We start from the raw sequence: 27183 nt of genomic DNA on the forward strand, positions 1-27183 counted from the left end.
GCTTTGTAGCATCTCTGGAGATGATTGTATGAGCTTTGATCATTTATTGTGGTAGACCATATTAATAGATTCTTTAATTTGAAAACACTCTTGCATTGAATGAACCCAAATTTGGCTTCAGAATGCTGGTCGCCTACATCTAATATTTTAAGTTGTTTGCATCACTGTAAGTAGATTGGTCCGTAGTTTTTTGTGCAGTCTTCTGGCTTTCATATCTTTCTTCTATTTATTTCATATCTGTAAACTTTCCCTTCCCTGTTTTTTTTAAAACTTTAAATAGCTAGAGTAATTTGGTTCTAAAAGTCCTGAAGAATTCCTTTGGAAAATTTTCTGAGCCTGAGTATTTTGTTGTATGGTGGACTTTACAACTTGCTTGTTTCTTCTGCAGTGATTGATTTGTGTAAGCTTTCTCTGTTTTCTGGGGTCAGTATTATATTTTCCTAGAAAATTGCCTATTTCCTGTTTTTCTGGTTTCAGTTTTGGGGAAATTATGTGTTCCTTTGTACTACCCATTTCTTTAAGGTTTTTAATTTATTTGCATAGGGTGGTGTATGTACGTACGTGTGTGTGTGTGTTCAAAATTTCCTTCAGTTTGAAGCTGCCTCCTTGTCATATCTTTTACTGTGTGTTAGCTAATGGTTTATCCTGTTTCTGAAATAGAGCAGCTTTTACAGCTTGTTTCAGTTCTCCTTTTTTTAAAGAAGCGTTTTGTTTTCTAACTCCGTTTCTGCTTTCAGTGGTTTCATTTCATTACTTTCACTTCAGGAAAGAATCTGTTTTCATATTTCCTGAGCTGGATATTTAATTCATGTATTTGTATCCTTTTGTTTTTCTTAATATAAATGCTCAATTTTCTTGAATGATGGTTTTGCTGTATCCCATGGATTGTGTTATGTAGTGTTTTCCATGTCTTTTGTTTTTTAGGAATTCTGTAGTTTTGTACTCTTCTTTCCCCTTTGAGCTAAGATGTAATTTAGTTTTAATTTTGACATTTTCAAGCGCTAATCCTATGATTATAGATGTCTTGCTACACTATAAATGTTGAACATATAAACCAAGTAGTGTAAGTTTGTAGTTCACCCAGAGTTTTTGACCAAGGGGATCTCCTGGGATGGACACCCTTCCCCTATCTTTCTTTCCTTCTCACAGCTGTGTCACACACAGCCCATTGACCGCTGACCTCTGGAGGTAACAGATTAGAAGTTACTTCCTTGGGGCGCCTGGGTGGCGCAGTCGGTTGAGCGTCCGACTTCAGCCAGGTCACGATCTCGCGGTCCGTGAGTTCGAGCCCCGCGTCGGGCTCTGGGCTGATGGCTCGGAGCCTGGAGCCTGTTTCCGATTCTGTGTCTCCCTCTCTCTCTGCCCCTCTCCCGTTCATGCTCTGTCTCTCTCTGTCCCAAAAATAAATAAAAAACGTTGAGAAAAAAAAATTAAAAAAAAAAAAAAAAAAAAAGAAGTTACTTCCTTGATCTTCAAGTGAAGGGAGGGGGAGCCTTTATCACTCACACAAGTCTTGAATTAGTGATAATAAAGTGCAATAGGAAATTGATTTTTATGAAAACGTGTTTTGAAAAGACAACTCTTGTGCTACTTTCATCTTCAGGGAAGTATTGTGGTAAAAGGAAAATGGCACTTACTTTTTTATCAACATGAAGTGTATTTTTCATTAGTATGAGCAATATTTTAAATATTCTGGTTAGAGAGATGCTTTTGGATGTTTATTTTCCTATTACTGAGTGACAATTTGAGATGGTGGGTATGAATGTGTTTTATATAGTATATTTGGTTTAGGATACAAAATACAAAAAGCCAGTCAGGCATAACGTTGAAATGTTAATAGAGACAAATATTACATAACTGTTCTAATGTGCAGTTCATTTCAAGTGGATGTTTATATGAGGTATCATTATTTCCAAGGGCATTGATTAGATAATGCAATCAATGTAAGATCTCCTGTTCCCTCTAATTCAGGAGTGCCATCTGAACTTTTTGAAAACAGAATTCTGAAAATGTGTTTTTTGTGAAATTCAGGAAAAGAGGAAGATTCCTGTATTTCCCAATGGATCTGCCCCCAGCTCGGGTGAGACACCTAACGAGGCCGGTCATCATGCCGGGCCTGAGCTGCAAAGGACCGGACGGTGGGTACAAATACTGATTCAGTGTGGGTGTCTTTTGAGGACTAGGGGTTGATTTGATGAAGAAGGCATAAAAAGTCTTTTTCTTTGCAAGTATATGGAAGTTAATCTTGTACAGTGTTTTTTTTTTTTTTTCTATATTTAAAATGCATCATTATATAAGTGTATTTTGTTGAGGAAAATTATTTAAAAATAATTTTACTAGTAGATGCTTGGATTCTTTATATCAGGCTTTAATTTAAAATGAAAATATTATGGCCCATACGATAAGAATATTGAGCAGTTACATAGAATATAGTGTAATTTACATTACCCATTCGGAAGGTTCTTGAAGAAGGTGTGGAGTGCTATTAAAATTCTCCGTATAAAGTTACAGAATTATGGGAACAGAGAGGAATTACAACCAATAGTTTGTGTGTGTGTGCACAGATTTAAAACTCTTAAGTGAACATTGTATCATGAGATAGGGTAAAATGAGACAGCAAAGCTAATGAAACCATGGTAATGATCCCTGGAAACCTAGTTAGAAAAACTGTTGAAGGTGTTAATTTTGGGAATAAAAAATAGAAATATTGCTAGGTGCAAACATTGTCTGAAAATACTTTGTAGAATAGAGAAATGTTACGGTATTTCCATACTGTAGAAAAAAGCATGTGGATATTGATACTGTTGTCCATGGGTGGTGGCTGTGAAACTAAGATTTTGAACCTTCTATATTTGTTTAAGACATCAGGATACTTGATAACAGCCACATTATTAGGGGTATTGATGACATATGCCTAAAGGACGCTATCAGAGAAAAAGAACAACTGGCTTACTGAACATAAAATTTAGAGAAACTTGAACACACAATTTGTTCATGGTCTAATATATTAGTCTCTGCAAGTATCCCCGAACACTAGCAGTTACTGTTACTTCCTCGGACTTCGGACTGAGATCGGGTTAGTCAGTGAGAAATACCAAGTCAGGCCCCCACCGATCTCACGGTCCGTCACATGAGAGCCTCATATAAACTGTTGATCAGTTGTTGATTTGATGATGTGGTTTCATTTTCGACATGATCATTGACACCTTTTTTTATTGCAAGTTGATTTCCGCTGCTGTCAGATTATTTACACAGTAACTTCTGTCAACTTGTCAATGTGTATTTAGTATTTAGTTTGCAATATTAACTTTTTAAAAGGTAGAATGGTAAACCTTGAAACATCCAAAACATTTTAAAGCTTAAGATTACTTTTTTGGTGTATTTTCTGCAGAATGTATGTTTTATGAGTCACAAAACCTTTTTGAATTACTGATTTGTTACTATTTACTGAGTACCTACTATGTCCTGGGCAGTGTTCTAGACACTGGTGATAATGGCAGTGAACAAGGAAAAGTCCCTGCCCCTCACTGAGGCTTATATTTTAGTAGAGTGCTTTCAAGTCAGATGTATCCAAAAGTTAAATTAAAAAAAAAAAAAAAAAAAAAAAGACAAAAAAAACACCTACATTGAAATGCTAAGGCTCTGATGTGCAAATACACATTTTAAATTTACCAGTTTAAACCTTAGTTTTCTCCACATGCACGTGAACTTGAGTACATATCCAGTAAATTAAATACCCTGAATTAATTTTTTAGGCTTTTTACCTGGACCAGAAATATTTATGTGATTGAAGTAGTAATTTTAAAAGTAATTAAAATTATTCAATTCGCTACTGAGTCTAAGCACAGCATACTGGATTCATAGTAAAGGGTATTTGAGGACTTACGGTTTATATTGTAATTGCCTTCCTGGTATTTCTGACACTTGCCTTTAAGATTTATAATGTAGATACTAACTGATAGAATTGCTTATGCATATTTTCTTGAATGGACTGTTAGGTTTTATTAATTTTTATTGTATATTTTCTTGTACATTTGTGTCTGAAATTACATTTACTCATATAAAATCATTTGCCTGCAGTCTTGTCAGTATATAGTCCATAAAATACAGATGTTTATGTGTCTTTTAACGTAACGAGATCTGCCTTTCCTCTGTCGGTGGATGAGATTAAATGAGTGTATCTTCTGTAATTTGTATCGTGATTTAGCTAAGATATTAATTTCTGTTGACAAAACACTAGGCACCAGCAGTTTTATGTAGCCCATAGATTTAGTTTGAACTAGCTAGAAGCCTCTAGTGTACAGTTTGACGAGTTTCATCTCACCTATTTAGGCTTTTTGGTGGTTTGATACTTGACATCAAAAGGAAAGCACCTTTTTTCTTGAGTGACTTCAAGGATGCATTAAGTCTACAGTGCCTGGCCTCGATTCTTTTCCTATACTGTGCCTGTATGTCTCCTGTAATCACTTTTGGAGGGCTGCTTGGAGAAGCTACAGAAGGCAGAATAGTGAGTACAAAGATTGGTAGTGGCCAGGCTCTTAGCTCTTCAGAGGCAAGTGTCTGTGTGCATTTGTCTCACTATTCCTACTTTTATTTGAAGAGTCTACCCACAGCATGATTAACCTGTCCCAAAGGAGACTTTCCCCAAGGGTAATTGCTATGGAAAACATGGGGAAGCCATTTGAGCAGGAGAAGATGCACAGTTGAGGTAAAAAAAAAAAAAAAAAAAAAAAAAAAAAAAAAGGAAAAAGAAAAAGAAAAAAGAAAAAAAAAGAAAGAAAACAAGAAAAAGAAAAAGAAAAAAAAAAGTTGATCCTGGCCTGCTGGATGAATGGTTTTATAAACTGAGTAAAAGGCTTGTATTGTCTTTGTTGTGGGGTGTGGGGAAGGGTTGGTGGTGGGAGACAAATTGAACTGGTTCTGGGTGGGTCAAGGGTGGGTGAATTTATCAGTGGGGCTACTTCATATCCTGTAAGGCATCATGGGGTTAGTTAGAACCCTGGGATTAATGTTAACTCATCAGCCCTGGTGGGTAGGCCCAGACTAGATAAGTAGCCTTTGCAAGTTGTAGAAAAATGGTGGATTTCTAGTGTTGTTTATTTTGCTGTTACTAAATTTGTGTAAAAGTAGCCAACGTTTTAATTGGAAAGTGTAACTGAAAACTGCATCCATATTTTGATATGACTAAAATGAAAGTTTTTATGACTTTTTGTTCTTGGTAATGCTGTATGAGGGGCTGTGGGAGGCATGATAAGAGTATCCAGTGCCTTGTAAAATGTTGAGAAAGACTTTTTTGTTTGTTTATTTAAATTTTAATGGAACTTAAATGAGATGATCTGCAGTTCTTAAGTGTATTTTATTTAATTACATTTGCTCTTAGGAGGAAATTCATTTTTTTCCAGATAAACGGTAAAAAAAAAATAGCCAGAAGCTAATTGATCATTATTCAGTTAAACTATTTCATGATTTGAACGTGAGACAAATTTGACAACTAAAATTTCCTTTGAACTCAATTTATTTTTGGTTATTTAGATTGTTTTACCCCTCAATCATTTTATCAAGGAAATCTGTTTGTAATAAGTTGCTTTTTATGCGTTGTTGCAAAATATACATGTAACTCTGCTGCTCCCCCTGGAAATGTGTCTTACCTGTTACCATCATGGAAACAATGCTGCTTTGCTTTTGGACTTTCCTGCACTGCCTGCCTTTCTCATCCTGCTGTTTAATATACCCTGTGCCTGTGATGGTGCTGTAGGCATCGGGGGGACATAGACAAGTGTCAGATGAGCATGTGTCTTCTGTCCTCAAGGCTCCTAACAAGACAAGAAGATACAGTAGTGTGTACCTAGGGAATACGTCATGGTGTGCTGTGGCACATGTGAATGAGATCGGGGGGAGCTGTAGCAGGTGGAAGGACCACAGTGAGAAATCCGGAGTATTACCGAGGAAAGTGATACAGAGATGATGCGTTTGTTTTCAGGTGCTTTGTCGGAACGTCAAGTAGGAGGTACAGTTCCAGAGTTTGTACAGTGGAGCAAGTTTGTAAGGAGCAAGAATAAAGGTTGGGAATAGGTGATGGTGACAGGGGAGATCATTCATAGTGAGGGGAGAGGGAAAAGTACGGAGTTACGTTTGTGGACCGGAGGAGGAATGAGACTGCGGAGGAAAATGGCCCAGCAGATGAGACACAGCACCACCAGAACTTGAAAAGAGGAATCAGGATGATGTAAGTTTGCAAAAGCCAAACTAGAGGCTCTGAGAAAGAAGAAAGATTAGCATGGAGCGGTCACTGCTGTGCAGTGGAGAGGTACAGGGAAGACACTTGGTAGGGCTTCTGGTGGGTAAGATGGAGACTTCTGATTGTGGCCAGAGGAAGGCAGTGTGGTAGGGCTCTGGTTTCTTAGGGAGAGAGACCGTTCTGCTTGGGAATGAACATAAAAACCATTTACAAATGAGGATAAGACTAGATCTGGGTGAGGGAACTAGTGAATGTGCCAGTAAAGGGCTTGGGAGAGGAGTGGCGGACAGAGTGGTAAAAGGAAGGGCTTCCTGGGACAGGTTCTGCCTTTTTAACACCATGTTGGGATGGGAAGCTATTATTCTGTGCCTGTTTGCCCCCAGTTAGCATTTCTTTATTTGCCATCTGCTTGCTTCTCTTCTCGGTTTTTTGCTCTCTCTCGACACCATGTAGACATTTTTTTTTCTTTGCCTTGAGCTCTGCTTCAGTTCATTCCTAAATATGCGTATTCTGATTGAACCGTGTATTTTATAATGGCTTAGCAGTTAATACGGGCCCTTTGTTTTGGCTGACGGATGTGAGTTTGGTCCTATTTTATACTAGTAGTTGAATAATACTTTTACTGCATACTGTTATTTTGTGATTTTGATTTTGGAAGATGCTGTTCTTGCTGCTGATGAGAATCTCTGCCATTTATTGAGTGCATTCTGTGTGTCAGCCGGTAGGCCGGCTAGGTGTTTTCTCAAACACCGCTTCATTAAGTTCCCCCGGCTCTTACCGCTCCTGCTGAAAAATGAGTAGGGTTGGGCTCGAAAAGTTTGAATAACGCCAGTGGCTTAGCATCTAGTAGTAAAGGGTCATCTGCTCCAATCTGGTTCTGAAGCCCTGCTCTTCTGCTGCTGTGCTGCCTCCCACGTCCAGGCGGGGTGCTTCTCACGAGCTTCTTTTCCTTGCCTTTCCCAACGATGATGGGCTTTCCCCTTTCTTGATAGTGCGTTCCAGTTGACCTTGATGTTGTGAGTGATGAACTGTTCTTTTCTTTCTGATCCCTCCCCTGTGTCTAGTGGCATAGCCTGTACCACTTATCATCTAATTAACTAATGAGTTAGGATGTCCTATTGGTAGAGGTTGACGTACTAGCTTTGATTTACACTTTCTTGAGTCTTTGATTTTCTTATTTTACCTTTTTTTTAACCTAGCTTTAGTAGTCACATACTTCTTCATTGAATGGTTGCTCTGAGTCTCATTTTAAAGGAGATATTCCATCTATTTTATGTTAAAAGCATTTTATTTTTGATGTCTATTGGTTAAGCCTATCATATAAGAGTAATTTCTTTGAAATGTGTGGAAAATTGCTCTTTAGAAATCATTTTGCGACTGATAGGATCAGTTGTTAATTTCTGACTTACCTATCTGAAGGAGTCTTTTTTTGTAGCACACCATATCGAGTATTTAATGTTTCCTATTTTTTTAATGAATTATTTCAGACATATAAAAATATGCACAATAACAAGTGTATTTGTACTCCCTACAGACTTAAGAGATAAAGTACCTATAGACAGAGTTAGAATCTAGGCTTCTTTTCCATTTACTCCTCCCTCCTGCCTCCCACAATACTGAGTTCTGTATAAAGGTTGATTGCAAAAGCTCACTTTTAATATGAAAACAAAGCAGTTTTCCCTGTGTATTTAAGATGTATTTGTAATTGTCCATATTTAAAACAGAAATTTAAGAATCAAAAGTTGTGTCTGCTTTGTGTGTTTAACTACTTGATTTGTGTTTTTATTTTTCAGATGTCTTATGTGTATTTCAGTAGGTCAGAGATAATGTTTATGATGTATTACTTCTATTCATTTCTTTTTTCCTTAAACAGAGTGCAATAGAGTCTCTTTTTGGAGCATCATTAACTGGGATTGCCTATTCGTTGTTTGCTGGGCAACCTCTAACAATATTGGGGAGCACAGGTCCAGTTTTAGTGTTTGAAAAAATTTTATTTAAGTTCTGCAGGTACGTAATAGTTATTTACTTATCACATGTGTCTACGTATGTGTATAATTATATTGTTTATTAACTTTAGTTAAGTGCATTATATATTTAGTAGCTGAAAAAGGCAGTATATATATTTTCAGTATTTGGGGGCTACTGTGTGGTTGACCCTACTCCCGTCCCTGCTATTGTACCTACCCCGTCACCGTGTGTATAAAATCAGTGGATTTGAGTCCTGGTCAACAAATCACTTGTGCAATAAAAATCCTTTGTGCTGGCAAGCATCAACCCAGCAAGAAGGAGTTAATCTAATTGTTGATTAGCTGGTATGTTGGTCTTTTAAAGGAATTTTAAAAAGAGGTGGATCTTGGAGGCTGTAGCTGACTTTGCCAATCAGGTCTATTCAGCAGAATGAATTTTAGCTGTCAGCGTGAGATGTCAGTTTCCATTGGCAGGGTTCATAGTGTGGGAATCAGTTCTGGGTACTGTAGCTGATAGAGTTGGAATTGTGAGATAAATGCCATTGAATATTTTAGCCTGAAACCACTTGATCCTATTAAAATATCTGATTCATCTAACTCATCTTGTTCTGATTGCTTCTTCACTGAACAAGCTGATTCTGATTCCAATCTGGCATGCCAGCTGCATAGACTAAGAGAGAATGCAATGACCTGAAGTGTTCTGGACTCTGTGGTCTTAAAGTAATTTCTTATTTGGAATTGAATTTAAAAAATGAAGTCACTTTCTGTGGCGATACTGGTGGCGGAGGAGATGTTAGTGATGGCTGTGGAGGGGACGGGGTGTGGTTACCATGTTAACGTAGAGCTTCCGGGTCTTTAGAGAGTCCCATGTAGTTCTGTAGACTGCACGTCTGTCTTCTACTCCTCAGAACTGATTTCTAAAGTGAGGTCTTTGTTTTTGAAATACTGATTGCCTAGCGGATTTTCACTGTAAATCTTTTATGTAAGTAAGCTGTTATAATTCTGTTATCTTCAGTTGCAGCAGAGACATACCGAGGGCTTTCTTTAGTCATTATTGTTATTCTGTAATTTACTCTTTTTAGGAAGCTTATGTTTTTAGACTCTTGTTATTGCTTGTTGTGAAAATCTTAATTACAGATATACACTGCTGTGTGTGTATGTTGATCATGTCCACATTTTTTCCCTAAACAGAGATTATCAGCTTTCCTATCTGTCTTTAAGAACCAGTATTGGTCTGTGGACTTCCTTCTTGTGCATTGTTTTGGTTGCAACAGATGCGAGCAGCCTTGTGTGCTATATCACTCGATTTACAGAGGAGGCTTTTGCAGCTCTTATTTGCATCATATTCATCTACGAGGCTTTGGAGAAGCTCTTTCACTTAGGAGAAATATATGCATTTAATATGCACAACAACTTAGATAAACTGACCAGCTACTCGTAAGTGTTTCTCTTTTCCCCAATATTATTAGAATGTATTTTTTGCAGCAATGTCTGAGCCTAAAAGCATTTATTTTGCATGTGATGCTCATGGTATATCTAGCTGTAACTTACCCAACTAGCCATGTGGAGGTTGACTTGTTTGTTACAGATGAGACTTGACCGACGCACTCAGTAGGAACATAAATACAGTTGAACAAATTCAGTCATTTTTATTTCCCGAAACAACTTTCTCAAATGTGTGTATTTTTGGTCTTCTGTTTGAATTGGATCAGTCAATTTAAATGCAATTCTTTGGCAACTAAGCACTGTATATTTGAATCAAACAATTTTGTTAGATCTTGTGTTCCATCTCGTATTCTGTAACCAAGTCCTGAATGTGGGACGCAGAGATTTTTATATTCCTCGTAGTTTGCATTTTCATTAACATTTTTGAAGTCTGATCATTTTTATTTGAAGTTATTTTTACGGTGTAATTTCAGCACACTCTGATGCTGTTTGGTGGACTGTTTGCTTTGTGATAAGAAAAGCATGAATTGAACATCTTTTAAGACTCTGGAATAAAATAGGATTTGAAAAGTGATCATAATAGTTACAGAAGGTTGACAAATATATTCAATTAAAAGTCTAACATATCTAGGTAGATGCCTGTATTTGCTGTCTGTAGCATATAGCATTTAGTATAAATGTGATCCTGCATTTGATTGACTTACAAGGAGAAAGTGGTTACCAAAATACTGGGGTACAACTGTGTAGTGCTGTTGCATAATTCATATCACATTTGACTTAGTTATTCATATCCTAGCCCCTTTTGTGTATGAAGAAATAGCCTCATGGATGTTAAAACTTGCCTTGGGTCAAACACAGCTAGGAAATGATAGAGCATGGAATGAATCCAACGTCCAGCCTCTTGCCTGTTCTTAAACAGCTGATAATCTAATTGGGAATATTCCTGTGTGTTTCTCCTTTTTATTTTTTAAATCCACAGTTAGAGATTTCTTTGCTTGTGTGTGTGTGTATATGTGTGTGTGTGTGTGTGTGTGTGTGTGTGTGTGTGTGTGTGTGTGTTTCTAGTTTTTCTTTAGGCGAGTGAGTTCTGGGGATATAAACTGAACTTTCCGATCTCCTTATGACTTTCCTAGTTCTATCCTGATGAAAAATTGTTTTTCATTTATTTCTTTAAGAATGAAACTTAAGATCCATAAAGGATGAGCATGAGTAGGTAGGGCTTGTCAGAGTACAAAGCGGAAATAGGAGTATCTCTGTATTGGGAGCTTCGCGCTTCGTTTATGTGTGCCTGGGGAGGCAGATCTGCTCCCGTGGGGGTCAAGTAGGTAAGATTTAGTAGAGTGGCCTTACTAAATATGGTAGTATCTTGTCAGGTTTTAAAAGAAAATAGCGGGGCGCCTGGGTGGCTCAGTTGGTTAAGCGGCCGACTTCGGCTCAGGTCATGATCTCACGGTCTGTGAGTTCGAGCCCCGCATCGGGCTCTGTGCTGACAGCTCAGAGCCTGGAGCCTGTTTCAGATTCTGTGTCTCCCTCTCTCTCTGCCCCTCCCCTGTTCATGCTCTGTCTCTCTCTGTCTCAAAAATAAATAAGCGTTAAAAGAAAATAGCACTGCCCCCCCCCCCCCCGAAGGAATACATCTAACAAGTTTCATTAAGATATTCTTTAAAATATCTTTGTATTGATATTTGTATTTGTTACATTTTATGTATATAAGGCAAACCTCGTCCGTTCCATTGTTTCTGATGTGTTTTCACTTTGTAGTCTCCATGCATTGCAACATGGGGAGAAAAGTTAGATTAAAAGCTACCACATTGGGTGATTGATATAATACAATCTAAACATGAAATGTAGGATCCTTAGAATTTTACCCTGTTCTCATTTCTCAGATGTGTATGTGTTGAACCCTCCAACCCTAGCAATGAAACCCTCAAGGTGTGGAAGGAAAAGAATTTAACAGCACATGATATTTCCTGGGAGAATCTCACTGTTTCTGTGAGTACATTATGAGATAAAGGATTTTGCAAATAATAACCTAGTTCTTTAGCTTTTTCTGAGTAGACCTACATTTTCTTCTTGATTAGTAGTTAACGGTATGTTTTCAGAACACAGTGTTGTGTTGACTAGATAGGAGTTACCACATTTTTATGTATCACACAGTAGGCTGCAAAGAATGAACCTGGTAAGGGGGATAAAAAGGACTAAATATGACTTCCAAGGTATCATTATTAAAAAGATGTGAACGTACTTCTGGTTTCTCATTCCACATAGATTGATAAATTCACGGGAAGTGTTTGCTATGACTGTGGTTGCACATACTGGAGTTGGCAGTTTAGAACAGCCCACATCTTCTTGTCCTGCTTGCTCTGTATCAGTTCATCTGCTCCATGAACAGCTTATTTAGAAGATCCTGAGTGCTTTCCTCATGCCTCAGTGTCAAACTAAACCTTGTTCAGAGACTTGTAGAGACTAACGTAACTTAAGCACCTCAGGAAGGAAGAAGGACAAAAAACATGTAATGAGCACCTACTGTGTACTGAATACTGTTACGTCTTCTTATATTCTGTTGGGGCATATTGTGCTAGCTGTAGAATATCTGTTTTGGGCACTTCCCAGATTGGCATTTGAGATTAAGTCATGAAGTGATTGTAGCAATATCAAAACCAAGATCCCCTGAGTTTCTGTGGTGCTTTTTATATCATATAAGCAATTTTATATAAGCAATTGTAGGCCATTTTTTTCTCACTAAATATAACTCCTAACTATATCATTGGAAGGATATCTGAAGTTTTATCTCATTGATAATTTATGTCTCTATGGTCCAGTATAGTAGCCATTGGCCACATGTATCTATTTAAATTGAAGTTAAATACATTTAATTAAAGGTTCAATTCTCAGTTGCACTAGCCACATTTCAAGTGCTCGGTCACCTCGTGTGACTGCTGACTGCTACGTTGGCCAGTGGAGACATCGAACCATCATCATAGGAAGTTCTGTTGGACACTGCTGACTTAAAGCATTATATATCAGTAATCAACTTAGATTCATGCTTGACTGCTTTATATTTAAAAAGTCATTTTTGCTACGAAAGAGGTAGAGTTAACAGAGTTGCTCAAATGAAAGTGATTTGTTTAAAAAAAAAATCTCATTCCATGGTGAATAGGAGGTCTTGATATTATAGATACAGGTCTTTTTGCTGTGTCTTAATATTCAAAAGGCCTGGGTTTTGTTTTGTTTTGTTTTGTTTTGTTTTTGTACTTTTAGCTTTTATTTTTGTGAGCCATATTGTAAATTTGAGGCTTTACTCATTTCAGCACATAGAAATTGAGAATAATGGAACCTGAGACTATTTTTCTCTTGGTAAACCTGAGTTGTGTCGTTAAAACAAGTCTCATTAGAATATAAGTAAGAGAAAAAGGACGTTAGAGGCATATGTCCTTTTTAATCTCTGGTTGCCTTTGAGTTATTTTTTTTCCCCAAAAGGAAAATCTGGTCAAAATATTTCTATTATTGCATTTATATTATGCTGTATCATTAAGTTATTGATTTTTTTTAAATGGAAATACTGTTTGAATGATTGATTTACCGCTCCTAGTCCCATGCTTTAATCCTGAGTCTTGAGTGAAGTCAGAAAAGCCCAACAACTTTTTATTCCTCGTTTGAACTTGGCACTTTTGTTTTAAGTGACTTGTTTAGAAGTAAGGGAAAGATAGTAAACTTGTGGACCATCAAGAATGCATACAAAGTATTCAGAAATTACTATTCACTCTGAAGCTTTCACTAAAGAGTATGTGAAGTTGAAAGAAAGGACTGTGTGATGTAACTTGGCAAAATACTGTATTTTCGTTCAGTGATTTAAGATTCATATATTTTTCAAACTATAGCATCTGTGAACTCAGGGTATGTCTTACGGTTGATGATGTGTTGAAGTTGACTTGGCAGTGTTTTTTCTTCCTAAGTAAAATATAAAATAATGGCATGTCTTCAGTCACTAGCGTCTTAGAGTCAATAGAGTTCATTAGTAATTTGTTACGTATCTGAGAATCTTATTCTCTCCTTTTCCTATTTTTTTCTCCTTCCCTCCCCCCCCCCCCCCCCCCCCAGGAATGTAAAACCTTTCATGGTGTGTTTGTAGGGTCAGCCTGTGGTCTTCATGGACCTTATATTCCAGATGTGCTCTTTTGGAGTGTCATCTTATTTTTCACAACATTTTTTCTGTCTTCATTCCTCAAGCAATTTAAGACCAAGCGGTATTTTCCTACCAAGGTAATTGGGATGTGATTTTGGAGTTCTGGTAATATTCATGTTTTTAGTTTTTGTTTCTCTGGTTTATTTCAAAACTGTAATAAATTGTTTGAGGTTAATACTTGATGTCAAATAGGTGTAAAGCAATTACTTCTAGAGAAAGATGTATATTACATGTCTGAACTAATAGTAGGAAGATCATGGTACCATGAGGGATGGTAGGTTAGTTGTGAAATGTGTCTTTTATCTTTTTGAAAATATACTAGAAATAAATGTACTTCATTGACACATTATCACTAATTAAAAACCTTATTGACACTTTCTAGTGGCATATTTTAATGTGAAAGATATGAATTATTTAGAAAGGACACACAGTTTTTCTGTGTTTATTTTAACTTGATCCTTTTAACATAGGTGCGATCGACAATCAGTGACTTTGCTGTATTTCTCACAATAGTAATAATGGTTGCAATTGACTACCTTGTAGGAGTTCCATCTCCTAAACTTCATGTTCCTGAAAAATTTGAGGTAAGGATGAAAACATTTGGTTATTTGTTACATGGGAATATTTTTTTTAAATGTTTGTTTATTTTCGAGAGAGAGAGAGGGGGACAGAGTGTAAGCAGGGGAGAGGCAGAGAGAGAGAAAGAGAGAGAGAGAGAGAGACAGAATCTGAAGCAGGCTCCAGGCTCTGAGCTGTCAGCACAGAGCCCAATGTGGGGCTCGAACCCATGAACCATGAGATCATCACCTGAGCTGAAGTCGGATGCTCAACCGACTGAGCCACCCAGGTGCCTCTTAAAGTGGGACACTTTATAGAAATATATATATATTTCTCACATACATAAAAAATGACAAGAGGAGAAGAGACAAATGAATCTACTTAGGAAACGGGCAAGAAGGTATCAAAGTTAGTCCCATGAGGGAAAATGAATGAAAATATTAACGGTAAATAGTTGGGAGTCATTTAAAAACTTTGACCCTGCAGTCATAGCTGGAGTTTGTGATGTGTTTTCCAGGCAGAAGAAACATTCTTCATTTCTTTATAAGGAAGTGACTCAAACTTGAATTTAAAAGTGTAACAAAGAGATTCTAGTTAAATTTCTAGAAGGGTGGTGAATCTGATAATGAAATGGAATTCTGCATGTATCGTTTTCCAGCAAAATCAGGAGAGAATCGAATGTATTCTTCAAGGAGAAAAATGATACTTAGCTGACCAGTTAGAAACCCTTTGCTTTTATCTGCAGACTGTAGTTATGTTGTACATAACAGACCACAAGTGTATTACAGCATCCAAGAATTGTTTCCCTATCTAAGTAGGAGTTGGTAACTTTTGAATAGTTTCTGGGGTTTTCTTATACTTGAGTATTTGTGTCACTGGTTATGTTTATATTTATAGCAAATTATATGACTTCTTTTAAAGATAGAAGGTTTAAAGGGGATTAGAAATAAGGAATACAGTGAATATAATTTTAGTCTGTTTTTTCTTTCACTGGAGGAAAGAATTATTTTTAAAACGAGTGGCCTCCAAAGTACGAGTGCATGGGTGGAATATGATCCACTAAAATTATATAGAAGGTCTCCTTATATTTTTATTTAAAAATAAGAGAAAATTAGCTTTATAATATTTACTATATGAATTTTACTATGGAGCACCATTAGTAACGTAACACATAGATGCGTATAGAGCCATTGGATATACTCAATTTTATTCAAATTTTTAAAATTTTGCTGTTGAAAGTATATAATAAAATTTGGATACCTTTGTTTAAAAGCATAGCTATTGAACCACTAAAGATTTTAGGCCTTAATTAAGAGATGAGTATATGGAACTCATTTTATTTTTACCAAGTCTTAGAAATAAATGTAACTGTAATTTAATACTGGTTCGAAATATTGATGTAATTTCCTGCAATCCTGGGCACAGTGCCTTATTTTCATTCCTAAATATATTTTTGTTATCCGTTCATTGATCTAGCTTTCCAGTAGCAAACTGATTTCAAGGGTCATAAGATGCATTGGGGAAATAAATCAAGGAACACTTAAGAATTGTGCATTGTATAGGTAAAATATTTTTATTCAGGTACAGTATTGAATATTAAGCAGTTTAATGTGTTATCAGTGTGGGAAAATTAGAATACCTGAATTTGAAAATATTGAATTTCCTCTATGTGTTGACAAATGTTTTCATGAAGAAAAAACAGGCTTAAGGTGAAGTTTAGGTAGTGAAAACACTTTTATTTATTTATTTATTTATTAAATTTTTTTTAACGTTTATTTATTTTTGAGACAGAGAGAGACAAAGCATGAACGGGGGAGGGTCAGAGAGAGGGAGACACAGAATCGGAAACAGGCTCCAGGCTCTGAGCTGTCAGCACAGAGCCCGACGCGGGGCTCGAACTCACGGACCGCGAGATCATGACCTGAGCTGAAGTCGACCGCTTAACCGACTGAGCCACCCAGGCGCCCCTGAAAACACTTTTAGATTTCAACATATCCAGTGCCCTCCAAGAAAACTAAACTCTCTTAAGGTCTTTTAAAATTTTTGTTATGAAACAGATGTTATGTTTCAGCATCAAAATGTATTTGTGTCTAATAAAGTGCCAGGTTTTTGTCAGTAGATGCTTTGGAAAAGTACGTCCTGAGGCCCCAGTTCTGATTTAGTACCGACCCTGCTGGGATCACTAGTCTGCAAGATCTTCAAAGCAGTTTAGTTTAGGGGTTGATCTAGGCAGTAGACGGACCTCACTTTATTTGAAGTAGGTTAGGAGCCTATTGAAGTGACACTCTGCTTCACTTGCCTATTTGCCTATAACAAACTTCCCCAAACATTAAGCCTTTAAAACAACAATCCCTCATTTGTTCATAAATCTGTGGCACTTGGTACTTAAACCTAGTAGGGTAGAGTAGGGTCTCTTGGTTTGGGATCTTTTGTGTGGCTGCAGTCATCCCCTGCCTTGATGGGGCAATGTACTCCATTCAGATGGCTGAAACAGCTGGGGTAGTTGGCTCCCATCTCTCTCTCACTTTATTGTATCTCATCCTCAAGAAGACTTATCCAGGCTCACTCAACAGCTTGATCTCAGGCTTCCAAGAGAGTTAGAGCAGAAGCTGCAAGGTCCCTTGAGATCAACACTCAGAAATCACACACTTCACTTTGGCTTTATTTTGTTGGCTGAAGTAAACCGTAGAGGCAGCCTAGGTCCCAGGGGAGGAAATGGATTCCCACCTCTAGATGGAAAGACTGATTCCTTGGACTAGCGACTTGCATCGAGGGATGGGAAGCATTCTTGTGGCCGTCTTTGCAAGTAATTCCCTCCCGTGTCCCAAGATTTAATTTAGTCCTTTTTTGATTCCTTGGCATCTCTTGGAATAGACACAAGCTATGATGTGGGAATTTGTGCAGTAGGAGGAAACTTCTTTCTTTCTATTCATCTTTAATTTTTCAACAGCCTACTGATCCAAGTAGGGGCTGGATCATAAGCCCGTTGGGAGAAAATCCTTGGTGGACTTTGTTAATAGCCGCTATCCCAGCTCTGCTTTGTACCATTCTCATCTTTATGGATCAGCAGATTACAGCTGTCATCATAAACAGAAAGGAGCACAAATTGAAGGTAGTGTTGACATTTTGTGTCCGGTGTTATTGCAAGCGTTTGAGGTGTTTACATAATAACTGGAAAATTGAAAGATGTCAGGCGGGAGGAAATGATTTTGTCTCTCTTTAGGAAGTAGTCTCGTCCTTTAACCCAAAAGAACAGTTTAGACTTACAAGTATTCATGTTCGTTTCACTTTCCAGAAAGGAGCTGGCTATCACCTTGATTTGCTCATGGTTGGTGTTATGTTGGGCGTCTGCTCCGTCATGGGACTTCCGTGGTTTGTGGCTGCAACAGTGTTGTCAATAAGTCATGTCAACAGCTTAAAAGTTGAATCTGAATGTTCTGCTCCAGGGGAACAACCCAAGTTTTTGGGAATTCGTGAACAGCGAGTTACAGGGCTAATGATCTTTATTCTCATGGGCCTGTCTGTGTTCATGACTTCAGTGCTGAAGGTAAAAATCTCTTCACCGCAGTGTTTTAAAATCTTCTTTGCTACAAAGTGTATATGTGCTTGTGTGAAAATGGAACATTAAAATAGCTAAAATTAGTTTCATTTTCTTGAATTTATTTAGAAAATAATATTTTGGCAACTGGCGTTTAGTACAGTAGGCATTTCAGTGTTAGATGCATCCATTTTAGAAATATTGTAAAAGGATAGTATTAAGGACTATAGAGTTTTGGAAGGAGTTAGTGCATGGCTTATGATCTAAAAGAAGAACATACCCAGAGAATTTTATAGGCATCTTAAAGGAAGTAATATTGAAACATGGATGAAACAATTCTTTGACCAAAATGTGAAAATAATATTGCTGTTAAATAAATAAATGCATTATTTCTGATAAACTAAACGAAATAGAGGTAGTAGCACTCATTAGAAAAACAAAAACCACTAATATAAATGAAGCGTGCAAGAAATTAAACTTTATGTTAAATACCTCTTACTTATATCTGACTTTTACTGTATATATCTTATTGAATCTAGTGATTAAGAAATGTAACAATAACAATAGCAAGTGTAGTGAAGTACCTAATCTGTAATTTTCTGTTTATTATGGATGAACTCAATTCCATTTTTTTCTCTTGGCGTTTTAGTTACTTTTATTGCAAAGAAAATTATTAAGTTAAGAGTTGTGTACATTTATACATTAGGGCAGAAACTTAGAGCATATATGTATGTTACCATATTAACTAAAAAAAAAAAGTTAAATACAAGAATTCTTTGGCCTTCACTTCATGAACTTTCTAGTAACCAATTAATTCACCAAATATTTGTTGAGTACTTACTGTGCTATTAGGACTAGGGAAATAATAATAAACAGGATACATTACTGTCTGCTTTTAAGACCTTGGCAGTCTAGTTAGTTGGTAAAACAGATAGGTAAATGGGCAGTTACTGCCTAGTGTAAGTGTATTGTTAGAAGTACTTGGCATAAGAATACTTAGTACCTCTTATGGGGATATTGTCCCCTATTAAGGTAGGTTGCCTTTAAAATATTTTAAGTATTGACTGCATATAGGCAAAAAAAATCAAATAGAACAGCAAGAAAGCTCTAACATGAAAAGTTAGTCTCCCAGTTTTCCCTCACTTTCTAAAAGCCGCTCTCCAGAGGTAAACTCTTTTTAACTTCTCTATTTCTTATTTTGGTGGCTACAAACATTCTAGTTTTACATACTTTTATAATTTTACTTTTTGCTTTATTATTTTTATACTGAATCTCTTTACCTATAAGACAGTGAATCTCAAAAGTTTAGTCCAGGGACCTCTTGGAGTTCACAAAAGCAAAAGTGTTTGGGGAGGGGGGAGCATGTCCACAGTACCTGTTAAGAACATAAAGGGGGTTCTGAGACCAAAAAGCCTGGGAGTCTGTCACGTACGGGTGGATGTTTCATGAGGATTTAGCACACTTCAATGTCCACTACCCGCTCTCCCAACTGTCACCTGCATTGGGTTGATTCTGTTTTTAGCTTTATTGTAATGGTTACTGACATTTACTTTCTCTGCTGTAATTACAGTTAAACTGTCCATGCTTTTTTTTTTTTTTTTCCTGTACGTTAAATTATAAAAATGTAAACCTTTTGGGAACACATAATCAGTATTATGATGGTATGATATATATGTTCACTGAGAACTAAGCAGTGTGTGATCTCCCCACGTGGAGACAGAAATAACCCTATTTCACTAATCTGCCGCTGCTGCTTAAGAGTAAGCGCCCAAGCCTTAGGACCCAGTGTTTTCTTAGGATCTGTTAACTTCCCTTACTTTGAAAAAGAAAATTGCCACTTTTTCTTACATTTCTTCTTTGTATTGCTAAAGGAATTCCTGGAGTAATTTTTTTTTTCCTGTGTGATGCCATGGGTGGTAAACTTTCAGAGTTCTTGCTTGTTTCAAATTATTCTCATATTTGATTGATAGACATGCATTTCAGTGTTCAAAAAAATTTTTTTTGAGATTATCTTTTCCTGTAGATCAGTGGCCCGAATAATATGTGTGATGTCTCTTTGTTTTTTGTAACTTCAGAGGCATTTTTCTCCTTTCTAGAAGCTACCACAATTTCCTTTTTACTCCTGGTGTTCTGAAATTTCACTGGGTTACTTAGGTAAATAGATGGATAGAAGACTTTCATTTATCCTACTTGTCTCTCGATGGGCCATTGTCCTCTGGAAACTTACGGGAATTTTCTGCCAATTCCCGTTTATTTTGTCTTCTCTCTGTTAGATATTACTTCAACTTCACTTAGGTAGATACTAGACCTGGATATGTTCTCACATTCCTGTCCTGCCACCTCACTGTTAATGAAAATTTCCTGTTTTCCTTAGATTGATCTCTTTAGTCACATCAAAATCATTACAAAATTAGTTTTAATTACTTTGATAATTATACCTTTAGATTTCCCTCTTTCATTCTGATCATTTATTTTTCCTGGCATTCTGAAGTTGCTTTATGGATAAAATATTTTCCTGAAATTTCCTGAGGATTTATTAGTTCTTATTAGATTTTTAACTTGTTTTCTTCTCTTTCTGAACTACTTTTTCCTCCCACATTTCTTAGGAAGGAAATACTTGGTTGTTCAGTAAAGTGAATGTGGTTTTCCTCTGTAGCTGTTAGGTCTTTTTTCTTTACAGGCCTCTCTCTTGGTGAGAGTGCTGCTTGTGGTTTTTGAGTAGATGACTGGAGCCTGTTAATGGCTGTCCTGTAGGGTGCCTAGGCACGGCAGGTAGTCAGTTGGGGATGCCTCTAACTGCCACAGTAATATGGACTGTCTTTTGGGGGTGGAGTTCAATTATTCTATCAGTAAATGGTACTGGCGTATAATAGTTACTATATGGAAGTGATAGCAATAATAACTCCTGCTTTTTTTAATTTTTAGTTTTTTAAAGTAAGTTTCTATTTTAATTCCTGGCTAATGCTTTGTGAGTGATCAGTACTCACCAAGTGCTTTTCTGAGTATTTTAGTATTTGAAATCCTTTCATCTTAATGCAGTCGGTTGCAGAAATAAAGCATAGAGAGGTTAAGGCTCCAGAAGAGGTTAACTGGCTTTTTAAACCAAGCAGTCCAATTGTAGTGCTCATGCTCTTAACCACTGAACATACTCCCGTTTCCGGAAGAAACATGCAGAAGACCAACGGTTTTTCAAGGTTGCCACCGTTTACTAGCATTTTCCTTATTTCTAGAAGAGTTAGGTCCTATCTCTGAAAGAGCTTTTAATTCTGTCTGCACAGGTACTCACTATGTTTTTGTGTATTTATTATTGTGAAATGGTTTGAGGAGCATGAGTTCTTATTCTAACTATGGTCGTTTTACCTGCAGTTTATTCCAATGCCTGTCCTATATGGCGTTTTCCTCTACATGGGAGTTTCCTCATTAAAAGGAATCCAGGCAAGTCTGAAGTACTTATTGATTTTGTTGAAAGGCTTAAAAATACTTTAAGTTTAACAAAGATTGTTTTCGTGATGGTAGTGATGTATTCTCAACTCTGATATTTTGGGGGGCAGGTTAACTGGTGACTTCAGATCCCCATTTTCCAAGTGATTATTGCTTACGACACATTTCCCCCTCAAGAATGAGGTCATGAACTGATATGGTCCTTGCTTATTTTTAATTGAAGCCAATGAAAGGCCTTGTAACTATTGATGAAGATTAGTGTAGTGAGAGGGAGGATGTCGAGGACTAGAGTGGTAATACTGGTTGTTTGCATGGTGTGAGACAGTTTGTAAAGCCTAGTGTGTCTTATTATCTGTGATTCTCGGAACAACTCTGGGATGTAGGAAAGGAAGAAATACTAATTTTGCCAACTAGAAAACACGAATAGAGGGACTCCCTGAAGGTTCTTAACTAACTGAGCAACAGAACCAAGACTGGAACCCAGTGCTTTTCCTACTCTGTCTTGCTTATAATACTTCCTGGAAAACAAGCCTGATGAAATTTAAAGATTTGAATTCAGTCTTTGTGTAAAACATTTAGCTCATAAAGCCCTGTTAGTACCACATGCCCACCTCCTATCATGAAAAGCATGTTGTCTAAAGTTGCAAGCAACATCTTATTTTTTTCAGTAGTCCTGGATCTCCTCCTCCACTGGTCAAGAAATGATCTCATTAACTCACTTGCCTCCCCCCTGCTTTACAACAGTTTTGTGAGGTAGATAGGTCTGGTCTTGCTCCTAATTTATAAATGAGGAAATTAAAGCTCCAAAAGACCAAGGAATTTGCTCATAGCTTTCTTTCCAATGGGTAAAAAATTGGTAATTGTACTTCAGGCTGTATTCATAGACTTGATTATGTTAGAGTTGGAAAGAGCCTTGAAAATTGTTACCTTTATTGTACGTATTAGAAAACAAGTTCAAAGAGATTAAATGACTTGCATATTTGCTTATAGCAGACACATTTATCTAAATATTTTAATCCTCCAAATTAAGACACTTTGGTTTGAGTTTTCTCATTAAACTAATTCTGTTAGTTCAAAATGATTGTTGATACCCTTTCCCCATTCCACCCTGCTGGGTCCAGGGCTTCTGTACTGAAACTTCTCCTATACTCTCAGAACATACCAAGGAAGTTCTAGTTTAAATCACAAAACTCTTAAGGTCGAATGTAATTTCTTTTCCTAAGTAACAGAAATGATATTTTTGTTGACTAATTGTCTTGCTTTGTTTTGTTCTCCATTCAATACATAGTTCTTTGACCGTATAAAATTATTTGGAATGCCTGCTAAGCATCAGCCCGATCTGATATACCTTCGCTACGTGCCTCTCTGGAAGGTCCATATCTTCACAGTCATTCAGCTTACTTGTCTGGTTCTTTTGTGGGTGATAAAAGCTTCAGCCGCTGCGGTAGTTTTTCCCATGATGGTAAGGTTGTTTTGTTTTTGTTTGTTTTTTTCAGACTTTGTCACTATTTATAATAATTACATATCAATTTACTTATTTATGTATTAATCATTAATTCTGTTGAACACAGTAATTATTTTACTAACATTTATATTAGTAATATAATGTAGTAATGTATTAGTAATATTTACCTATGAGAAAGAGAATAGCCCATTTTAAGCACCATTGGTGTTTTGAAATATGAATTGGCCCTTTCTAGCTATTAAACCAGTCACTTTAGAAACCGAATTCGCTTGTTATTTTCTAAAGTTTGTTTGTTTTGTTTTGTTAGTCCTTGGGCTGTAGAGTGCTGTTTTTTTTTTTTTAATTAAAAAAAAAATTAATGTTTATTTATTTTTGAAGGAAAGAGAGACAGAGTGTGAGCGGGGGAAGGGCAGAGAGAGGGAGACACAGAATCCAAAGTGGGCTCCAGGGTCGAAGCTGTCCGCGCGGAGCACGACGTGGGGCTCGAACTCACAAACTGAAAGATCATGACCTGAGCTTACCCGACTGAGCCACCCAGGCGCCCCCTGTTTTGTTTTTTTAAATAACTTTCAGAATTTAAGATGTTTATGGAACAAAGATGATAGCCAGGTATAAAAAGCAAAGCAACCAAAACAACATATTTCTTTTATAGAATATGTTTCAGTACATCTTTCTCAGGAATTGAGATCTAGAAGTTAAAAAAAATTTTTTTAGATCATATTAATAAGACAGTATTGTTCACTAAATTATCATAGAATATCACATTTTGCAAATGGGGAATATTCATCCTTTTGTAAATACCGTGTAAACATTGGTTAGTACATGGCCACAAAGAAAATCTTAAAAAATTAAAAAGCTTAAAAATTATCCAGGTAATATTTCCTGATCACAAATAAATTACATTGCAAATGAATATTGAAAAACGCTAAAGATATCTTAAGTATTTAGAAATTAAATGCTGAAATAATCCCTGGGTAGAAAATTGAGTTAAACATTGTGGGTATTCCAATGGAGAACTTATAACAAAGTCTGTGAGATACACCTAAGATAAACCTAAAGTTGTAGAAAAATGTATACCCTTCACAATATATATTATTAAAGAAGAACTTAAACGCAACCAATTTTTTTATTTGTAAATATCCATAGTAAATAAATTCCTTCCAAGCTTGAGTAAAGAAGAAAAAAAGAGCAAAATATACAAGATTAAGAGAGAGAAGAGATGCATAACCATAGCTATGGAGGAGATATGAGGGGCTTTAAGAAAATGCTACATGAATCTATAGGAATAAGTTTGAACATCCAGAGTAGAGGTTGACAAACTATTTCTGTAAAGGGTCAGATAGTAAATATCTTCAGCTTTGTGGGTCATAAGATATATAGGTACTTCTATAACAGGAGAGAAATGTCCACAGTTTCTTATTGTTGAAATCTAAAAAGTAATTGTCCAGTTTTTTTAAGTGAAAGACTACTAATGAGAAAAATGAAATTCTTTCTCATTTGGGATAATTTTTCTGTCATTTAATGAGGTTCGAAGTTAGTGTTCCCTATTATCAAATCAATTCCAAACGTTCATCTTTACGAACTATTCTTAGGTCATAGTCCATTCAAAACAGGTAGAGCCAGATTTACCCAAGGGCTGTGGTTTACCTACCACTGATCTAGAGGAAATGGATTAGTTCCGTTCTATACGTACATTTCTGGGAGTTAACCCAAAGAGAAGTATAAAATCTATGGATATGTAGAAGTCAATTGTGCACAAGACTGGGAAAATGGTTAAAGATCTGCTCTTGGATCCTGGGCCCCAGATGGGTTAACAGCAGAGATTTAAAGAACAGTTAGTTTCAGTACTTCTTTTTTTTTTTTTTTTTTTAAATTTTTTTTTCAACGTTTTTTATTTATTTTTGGGACAGAGAGAGACAGAGCATGAACGGGGGAGGGGCAGAGAGAGAGGGAGACACAGAACCGGAAACAAGCTCCAGGCTCCGAGCCATCGGCCCAGAGCCTGACGCGGGGCTCGAACTCACGGACCGCGAGATCGTGACCTGGCTGAAGTCGGACGCTTAACCGACTGCGCCACCCAGGTGCCCAGTTTCAGTACTTCTTAAATTATTCTAAACCAAAGGAAAAGATGGAAACTTCTGCATTTTTTGGTCGTGAAACACTAGCAAGGTCTTAATACCAAAGCCCAATAAAGTATGAAAGAACGATGGTGACTTCTCAGTTACCAATATAAGTGTAAAAAATCTGAAGATATTAACAAATAAATAAATTTATAGTGTTTCTATATGTGATATATGATGTTTAAATAAACTGGGATACTTGAGCAGCAAGCAAGAATTATCAACATAATTAAAGGTAAAAAGACTTTTTATAAAATGCAGTCACTGAATAAAAATTTATAAATGAGTTTTAATATAGGGAAGCCAGCTATTATTATTATTTGATATGAATTGAAGGTTCTAACTATGATATAAGAATAATATAATAATTGGCAAAAAGAAGAGATAACATTATTTGTCAGTAATGTGATTATATACTTATTAACTCAAACGACTCAAATTAAAAAAAAAAAAAAAGACTAAAAGCTCTAATAGAATTAATAAGAATTTTGTTAGGGCAGGTGGTTACCAGAAAACCATTGGCTTAACCAAAGAAATGTATTATATGATAGCTGTGGATCCTAGAAGTCTGAAATCAAGGTGTGGATGGGGCCCTCTAAAACCTGTGAGGCAATCCTTTTTGCCTCTTCCTAGTTTCTGGCAGTTTGTTGAAAATCTTTGGCCTTCTTCGTGTTGCAACTGCCTAACTCCAAACTGCCTTTGTTGTCATGTGTTCTGTGTATCACTGTGTCTTTATAAGACCATTTTTGAGGACACTGGACATATTGTATTAGGAGCCCACCCTACTCCAGTATGACCTCTTAATTATATCTGCAGCAACCCTATTTCCAAATCAAGTCACGTTCTGAGGTACAGGGGGTTAGGATTTCAATACATCTTTCATGCGGGACACAATTCAACCGATAAAATGTGGAAGTACATAAAATTAAGACCCAAACAAATAGGAAGATATACCATGTTCTTTATTTTGCATTCTTAGTATTGTAAAGATGTCACTTCAGGAATGAGTTGTAGGAGTTTATTTGCATGTGTTTGTGTGTATGTGGGGAAGTTGTTGTCAGTGTGAACTGGGTAATTTTAAAGCTTATGGAGAAAAATAAATGCCAGAGTCACAGATAACAACATGGATGGTAGAAGTGTTCTGTGTGTTGTTCGGGTGTAGGTTTCACAAATATGTACATGTGTCAAAAGCATCAAACTGTACATATGATATTTTTCTATTTTAATGTAAGTTGCATATTAATAAAAAAGTAAAGATGTAATAAATACCAGAGGAATAACAAAACAAAGATAATTAAGAATTCCTGGCGGGGTCTGGGGTGAGGGAGGGACTTGATTGTTCCTATGCTGCTACCATACTGTTGTGATAACTAAATATTTAAAATTTGCTGTCAGGTGAGGGCAGCTAACATAGTATGGAATTGACATGGGCGTAGACATAAATCAGAAAAATAGAATTTATCAGAATATATGTGAGAATTTACCACTTGAATACCATAAGTGGGACATTTCATTAAAGATGATAACTCTCATCTACATGGGAAAATGTAGTATATAGTCTTGGATGATTTGACTCTGAATGGAGAGCTAAGGTTGCTTCCTTACTCACTACCTTATTCAGAAAGAAACCATAAATGAATTCAAGATGTAAGTGTTAAAATGTAGTAGAAGATTTTGAAGAATATTATATAGTCCAGTGATTGAGGGTAACTTCTCAAGATAGGGAAACCCAACTGTAAAAGGAAGAAAGATCTATTTAACCACATGATAATTAAGTGTTTTCTATGAATGTAGTAAATAAAATCGTATTGTGAACTGGGAGAAAGTATTTGCAACACATAAGGCGAATAAAATGCCTTTATCTAAACTACACAGAGGTCTTACGAATTCATGAATAAAAGTCATAAAAAAGCAATTGAAAAACAGGGAAAAGACAGTAATAAGGAAGATGGTAAGAAGAAAGGGAAGAAGTCCAAATGGTCAATGAACATTTGCAAACGTTTCTTCAACCTTAGTAGCAGTTAAAGGAAAGCACATTAGGGGCGCCTGGGTGGCTCAGTCGGTTGAGCATCCGACTTTGGCTCAGATCATGATCTTGTGGTTCATGGGTTCGAGCCCCACGTCGGGCTCTGTGCTGACAGCTCGGGGCCTGGATCCTACTTCAGATTCTGTCTCCCTCTCTCTCTGCTCCTCCCCTGCTCACAGTCTCTCTCTCAAAAATAAA

General features: G+C 36.6%; 1 protein-coding gene across 17 annotated transcripts in view; it reads left to right on the forward strand.

Annotated features, from left to right (window-relative positions):
* SLC4A7 (solute carrier family 4 member 7) overlaps positions 1-27183 on the forward strand; it is a 111064-nt gene that overhangs the window by 71503 nt on the left and 12378 nt on the right. For all 17 annotated transcript variants that reach the window (XM_058729672.1, XM_058729667.1, XM_058729673.1 and 14 more), the window contains 11 exons: positions 2032-2138; positions 4333-4507; positions 8112-8245; positions 9397-9642; positions 11538-11643; positions 13753-13914; positions 14308-14421; positions 17346-17507; positions 17691-17942; positions 21300-21368; positions 22663-22836. In XM_058729672.1, the coding sequence (XP_058585655.1) occupies positions 2032-2138; positions 4333-4507; positions 8112-8245; positions 9397-9642; positions 11538-11643; positions 13753-13914; positions 14308-14421; positions 17346-17507; positions 17691-17942; positions 21300-21368; positions 22663-22836 (1701 nt within the window). The remainder of the gene's footprint in view (positions 1-2031; positions 2139-4332; positions 4508-8111; positions 8246-9396; positions 9643-11537; positions 11644-13752; positions 13915-14307; positions 14422-17345; positions 17508-17690; positions 17943-21299; positions 21369-22662; positions 22837-27183) is intronic.

Source organism: Neofelis nebulosa, chromosome 5, assembly GCF_028018385.1.
Source record: "Neofelis nebulosa isolate mNeoNeb1 chromosome 5, mNeoNeb1.pri, whole genome shotgun sequence".
Lineage (NCBI taxonomy): Eukaryota > Metazoa > Chordata > Mammalia > Carnivora > Felidae > Neofelis > Neofelis nebulosa.